Raw genomic sequence first — 6,876 nt, 5'->3', positions numbered from 1 at the left:
AAATTTGGTGAAAAACATATTATATATTCAAAACAAAGAATAGAAGATAATTACAATAGAGTACATAGAGAATACATATGTAAAATATCTATTTTTTCAAAATGGAAAGTTAACAACCATAATTGAGAAGTTACAATCAAATTTTAGGAAAGTTACAACAATGATATTGAATCAGTCATAGTATGGTAGAGACACTTTACCTATGTTTGTTCTAGTATAAGTCCCACAAGTCCGACAAACAACCAAGATGAGACATAGGGGTAGGATTAGTCATCTAACCTGTAAGGACATTAGAAGAATTGCTAGGTGTTGGCTAGAATGGATAGTTACTATTATACACAAGAAGATATCGGATTGAATTCATTATGAAAACATATAAAAATAAACTAACATAGGAGAAATGAAGCTAAAGGAATGAACTAGGTATCCTGATCTTACCAAGATAACGTAGCTTGAGACAAGTGAATGGCCTAAGAAATGAATGGTGGAAGTGTAGCACCTAAATATTTTCGATATTCTCATTGCAACTATCCTACTAGGCATGTATGCAAATCGTGGAAGCAAAGACACGACACAAGAAGTGTATATTGCATAATGCCATGTTTCCCAAGAAATACATAGTACAGAGCCTTTGATGTTTGTCACCAGAATAATTTGTAAATGAAGAAATAAAAAATCCACAAAAAAATACCAGAGGCCAATCAAAAAATAAAAGAATATTAAAAAAGATCAATTTATATATTGAAATTATTGCAAACCATAGGATAAAGCTTCCCAAATGATTCCTAAGTAGTGGATTAATATTGGCCTATGATATTTTAAGTTGTTGATGAAGCAATAGTTCACTTCTCTCAAACTACCTAGTCCAACAAATCTTAATTAAAAACTTATACCAAATATGTTAAATGAAAATTTGTGTAGTCTAAAAAGAAAATATTTTACTCCAATCTCTACATGGTTCTACTTCCTTCTATTCACAATAAACAAAACTAAGGTTTTCTAACTACTAGATTTGTGAGTCATTTTTCACAATATACAAAAATGCACAATGTTGTACTAGAGATGAGGCATGCAAACTACATTGAATAATGCCACGTACCCACCAAAAAAGACATGTATACACAATGTGGGAAAACTAAAAATTTGTCTCCCTCCTTTTTAATTTATTTCTAGAATGATTTGTAACTAAAGAAACTAATAAAATGGCCAACAAAAATACCACTAGCCAATCAAGAAATAGAAGAATAACCCAAAAATAATATATATAATGAAATTCTTACAAACCATACAATAAAAAATTTGCACATGAAACATTAGTCTATTCTTAGATAGGTAGGGAAAAACAAATTTAATTTGTACATATTCTTGTATGACAAGGGAGCACAACCAACATATTTTCTATTCTCTACATGTTTGAAGACTATGATTTGGTTTAATAGATAAACAAGGACAAAAAATTAATTTATGCATATTTTGGTAGTAGAGGGGATTACAACCCAAATATTTTATTTTCTCTAAATGCTTGAAGATAGTGAGTTGATTTAATATCTATTGGATGTATTTTGTACAAGGTCTTTTGCATGTATAGTTTCCTATTATTTTGTACCATAAAAGAAAATAATTCTGATTATTCCTTAACAACACTTAAATACCTTGTTAGACAAATCTAGTTTAAGGGTACATCATGAGGGGAGATGGGAAAGGTAATCAAGTCCATTTTACATCATTCATTGTATTTAGTTGAGAATTTTAAAAGCTTTTCATAAAATATATTACATGCATATTCTGACATCCTTAGGAATACATATTACAACAACTCTTAAATTAATAGCTTATAGGAAATATGTTACATGAGAATAATAGTATTCTTTTTATAGGAAAAGAATCTGAAGCAAATACTCTTAGAATGCCATGATTGCAAGAAATGTGGGAAAATATTTCAAGAAAATGCAACTAGTAGGTCATGATGGATGATGGGAAAGGTAGTCAATTTTGTTTACATCTCCCATTTGCATTTACTTGATAATTTCAAAAGCTTTTCATCAATAGGTAAACAATAATTCTGCATCTTTTTTATGATATCATGAACATACAAGTAAGGTCAGTACAAAGGCCCTGAAGTAATTTTATTTAATAACTTCTTAACTATAGGTTCTATAAGATCAACTAGCATGAGATATGGAACTGCTCTAGCTTGATGTATAGAGAAACTATCACAATGGTTGGTGTGAATCAACAAATATCCCTTTTGAAAGCCCAAACGTTTGTTTTCTTAGGATAAAGCTATCCTTGCTCATGAAATACCATGATTCGAGGAAATGTAGAAAAAACTTTCAAGCAAATGCATCTGGCAGGTGTAAACCCAAACTCCACAACTTTTACCTATATCCTGCCTTTCTATGCCCCAATAGGAGCTTTGGATTAGGATATGGACTTACACTAGAGTGGCAAAACAATTACTTTAGAGTGGAATCAAAATGCACACGATCAAGTTAGTAGATGTTGAAACCATGATGAGTGACTCACCTCAAGATTCTATACAAATTGTTTCATGTAGTCAACAATACCCTTTTAGATAACTCCCATTTATGTGTACGTCATGGTGGGTGATGAGAGAGGTTGTCAATTTTATTTTACATTTACATCTACCATTTGCATTTACTTGAAAACTTCAAAATGTTTTTATCAAAAGGTAAACAATAGTTCAACATCTTTTTTTTTTGATATCATGTACATACAAGTATGGTCAATACAAAGGTCTAGAAGTAAATTTATTCAACAACTTTTCAACTATACGAACTATAAGATCAACTAGCATGAGATATGGGATTGCTCTAGCTTGATGTATAGAGAAACTGTCACAATGGTTGGTGTGAATCAACAAATATCAATTTTGAAAGCCCAAAAGTTTGTTTTGTTACGATAAAGTTGTCCTTGCTCATGCAATACCATGATTCCAAGAAATGCAGAAAAAGATTTCAAGCAAATGCATCTGGCAGGTGTAAAGACAAACTCCACAACTTTTACTCATGTCCTACCTTCCTATGCCCCAATAGGAGCTTTGGATTAGAACATGAACTTCCACCAGAGTGGCAAAACAATTACTTTAAAGTGGAATCAAAATACACAAAACTTAAAATCAAAATGCACAGGATCAAGTTAGCAGATGTTGAAACCATGGCAAGTGACTCACCTCAAGATTCTACACATAGTGTGTCATGTAGTCAACAATGTGCAAACATTACAAAGAAAATATCATTCTCGAATCTATCCACAATTCTGCTTCATTCTGCTCACAATAAACAAAATAGAAGATTTCCAGTTACTAGAGTTTTGAACCAATTTTCACAATAAACGAAAATGAAAAATGTTGCACCACAAACAAGACACTTGAACCACCTTGCAAAATGCCACCTACCCACCCAAAAATCGATAGAATGATTTTTTCCTGAATTTGTAAATGAAGAAAGCCAAAGATCACCGGATAATATCAGCCAATCAGAAAATAGAACAAAATCTATTTGTGTAAAACAAAGTCCTACAGACCATAGGAGAAAACTCCACAGATGATTCCCGAACAATGGATTAATTGCAAACAGTACGGTGTAAACATTAGTGTCCACATAGATAGGCAGGGACTTTTAAATATTCTGACCGACCATCAAATTACAGATCCAGACTAGACGACTTGTCTTTGGAACGGTGGTCGAGATGGGTCAACATGGTTAGACGAACGCTATACTCACGTCAAAATGTAATTGGCAGCCACTTTGTGCGTCTAACGAAATAGAACAATAAAGTAAACACCCAACCACCACCAAGAGAAAGAACTGAATATATTTTTTTTGAACCATGACAATGCAGAGAAATGTTAAGAAAGTTCTTTTAAGCTGACGATGCTGAACTGAGTCTACTCTTATCCAACTTTCGAATAATTTACATCATTCTTGCTTGTCATGCGAACTACATTAAGATGGCGTTTAACATATTTTCTAACAACGTAGATTAAAGATGGTCTGCCGGAATTATTGTGATATTTTAGTTCCTTATGAACAGAATCCGGATACAAGTTGTGAAGGACACATTCAATTGGGCTTCCTGCAATTTGTTCGGATTTCCCCGCTACTACCAGTAAGGGGATCGATGTTGCCCATATTCACCATGGAAGTGGCAAAATCACTGAAGAAGGTAAACAGGTTGTTACCATATGTAGTAACCTGAGAATCAGCAGAACCACCATTAAAAAGTTCTTGATCGGAGTGAAGAAGTCCCAGCTGGCTTCTTAAATTTTTGTAGTAATAGTTATCAAATGTAGTGGGGGTCAGGAGATCTAAGGGCGACAGGTTCTCGTCTCCACCAGTGAAAGGGCAGTTAGCCTGGAGGGAAGTGGCGAATGAACTCAAGATGTTGGTTTCGTTGTAGATGTGGCTTCTGAAGTTGGTACAACGAGCTTGACCAATCGTATGAGCACCTAAACATCATTATTCAGTCACCTCAATTATGACTCAAGAGAGGACCAAATTAAAAACTATTCATTATTCATATTGAATGTTTAAAATTACCTGAAAGCACAATCATGTCCTTGGCAGAAAGACCCTTGGCAGTGAAAGCTGAGATGAGTCCGCTGAGATTTAGTGTAGGAGCTGGAATATCGTTATTTGCCCCACTTAGGTTTGCTGTTAATGAGTCTCTCCTTCCCAGCTGTACTGTCCATGATGGCCCTCCCAACTAGCAAAAGCACACACAAAGTGGGATGTTAATTTTCCATGGTTTTCCTCAATAGTTACGTTCTCTCATTAATAACCTGAAAAATTATCAGCCCATTTCTAACATAAAGAATTTCCTTACTCCCAATATTATGACAAAAGAAAACAAGTTTCACGCAATCTAAAAAAGTCCTTTAAATGGTATCGTACCACAATTTTTCAAACGTAATTTGATTTAATTTGACCATAGACATATATTTTTCAAATAAACATCGATTCTTGGAATAATTATTTTAAAAAAATGACACCCAATAAATTCGTGGGCTTGAAGGAAATTAAAGAAGAGTAGTTACTGAGACCACAGAATCACGAGCAGCAATGGCTACAATGTCTGCACAAGACACAACTCCACTGCAGATTGCCTCCACTTTTGATTTGATTGTGTCGATCACGTCGAATCCTCTGAGCGAATTGTTATTAGGAACCGCAGTCTTTTCTCCAGTTATGGTCGACGAGTCATCCAATAGCACCGACCCGTCACACCCCTGAGAAACCAGATTAAGCAAGGAATGTTTTTAATGAAGAAACAACATAAGATAGATAATGATGGAGATTGAGATGAAAACGTTGAGAAGAATTGAAATTCCTACGTTAACAAAGCAGTCGTGGAAATGAAGGCGGACCAACGATGCGCCCATTCGTTTTTCACTGGCGACTGCAGCCGTCACCGCAGCTTTCACTGTCGACAATAGAAATGGACATGTACTCTCATAATACGTCGAGTTGAGTTGCCCATTCACGTTACTCAAACACAAGAAAATCCATGCAAGACATGCAACCAGAGTATCAATCCTCATGATTGAATGTTATTTAGCTCAACGTACGAACAGCCCTAATTAATTAGACTCAAAAGTCGATAATACATGAAACTTTGGCGTAGAGAGTTTGGGGGAGCATTGCCTATTTATTCTTGCTGAAAAAGTTGATACTTCCTCATAGCTGACACTGATAGATAGTAGCTTCCAATTTTTTTAGTTCTTTTTTCCTCATTGTGGTAGTTGACAAGTAGGGCAGGTAACATAATTGACAATGCAATAGCCCACACGTTTCTACCACCGCCTACAACACCCTGCACTAAAGATGATCAGTTGCTGTAAAGTTTCTTTTCTCGAGATAATCGAGAGTTTTTAAATTCCTGTTTACGTGTGTTCAATGGTTCTACCCATTCTAAGTTAAAGAAAACAAATGGAAACAAAAGAAAACAACCCTTAAATAATTCGGATTTTTCTGATATTTTATAGTAATCGTAGTTATCATGCTCCTTTATTCCTATATCTCTGTGTGAGCACTTGGTCTCTCTCATGATAATAAAATGGTTATGGATGTGATGATCTTTCATTTAATTGGTGTTCTATCATTTAAAATTTGGATACGCTAAATATTATCTTGAAAGTTTCAATATACCTGTGTAAAGTATGTTGTCGGTTGAGAAAAGGATTGTAATCGAATTTGAACTCTACACCTGTTTATTCAAACATAGAACTTTATTATCTGTATTGTTGATGCGGAATTAAATCTTGTTATCTTTTTGTCAACTTGTTTCTGATTAATATCGAAAATGCAACGTAGCAGAGATGAGCTCTCTCATCGATGATTATCTTGTCCAAGGATCTGTCGTTATCTCCACTAAGGCATTGCTTTCTTTAATGAAGGTTGTGCGCTTTGCCTGTATCCCATTACAAACTTGTTTGCTAGAGTAATTGCGAAATTTGCATAGCCATCCAATTCTTATTTAGTTTTGGATTTTGAATAATTCAATATAATATGAATATAATTGTATTTGATAAATTATATATTTTTAAGTGGAGTTGACTTTTTATTTATGGATCATTTTATATAATTCATCTTATTCATATATGTTTTTATGTGTTTCTCATTTACACGTCTATCTTTTAGAAATAATGAGTGATACCAAAAAAATAATATATGTTAATAATATATAAAAATTAGTTTAGTAAATAAAAAATAGAATAGAAATGTCAATTATTTTTAGAAATGATGAGAATGTTTAAATTGGAGAAATTAGGAAGATAATTAGCTTAAGAATATCCAAACATGATAATAGAAGTTGAAGTATTGTAAGAAATTTAATTAATAGATATCAAGTAGT

General features: G+C 33.6%; 1 protein-coding gene across 1 annotated transcript; it reads right to left on the bottom strand.

Annotated features, from left to right (window-relative positions):
* Nucleotides 1-4,020: 4,020 nt before the first annotated feature.
* On the bottom strand, nucleotides 4,021-5,544 carry LOC131037419 (cationic peroxidase 1). The gene is made up of 4 exons (XM_057969565.2): nucleotides 5,357-5,544; nucleotides 5,060-5,251; nucleotides 4,563-4,728; nucleotides 4,021-4,471 (listed from the first exon to the last, which is right to left on the bottom strand). Exons 1-4 carry the CDS (start codon nucleotides 5,402-5,404, stop codon nucleotides 4,086-4,088), a joined length of 792 nt encoding a protein of 263 aa, XP_057825548.2. The 5' UTR covers nucleotides 5,405-5,544; the 3' UTR covers nucleotides 4,021-4,085.
* Nucleotides 5,545-6,876: the final 1,332 nt, after the last annotated feature.

The sequence above is a fragment of the Cryptomeria japonica genome, chromosome 3, assembly GCF_030272615.1.
Source record: "Cryptomeria japonica chromosome 3, Sugi_1.0, whole genome shotgun sequence".
NCBI classification, from domain to species: Eukaryota; Viridiplantae; Streptophyta; class Pinopsida; order Cupressales; family Cupressaceae; genus Cryptomeria; species Cryptomeria japonica.
The sequence above is the reverse complement of the archived record's forward strand: the minus strand, read 5'-3'. Positions and strand labels throughout refer to the sequence as shown.

Coding starts and splice junctions, on each gene's coding strand:
- LOC131037419 (XM_057969565.2), bottom strand. CDS start 5,404: ATGGGCGCATCGTTGGTCCGCCTTCATTTCCACGACTGCTTTGTTAAC. Junction 5,252..5,356: donor TCCACGACTGCTTTGTTAAC/GTAGGAATTTCA, acceptor CTGGTTTCTCAG/GGGTGTGACGGGTCGGTGCT. Junction 4,729..5,059: donor CTCGTGATTCTGTGGTCTCA/GTAACTACTCTT, acceptor TGCTTTTGCTAG/TTGGGAGGGCCATCATGGAC.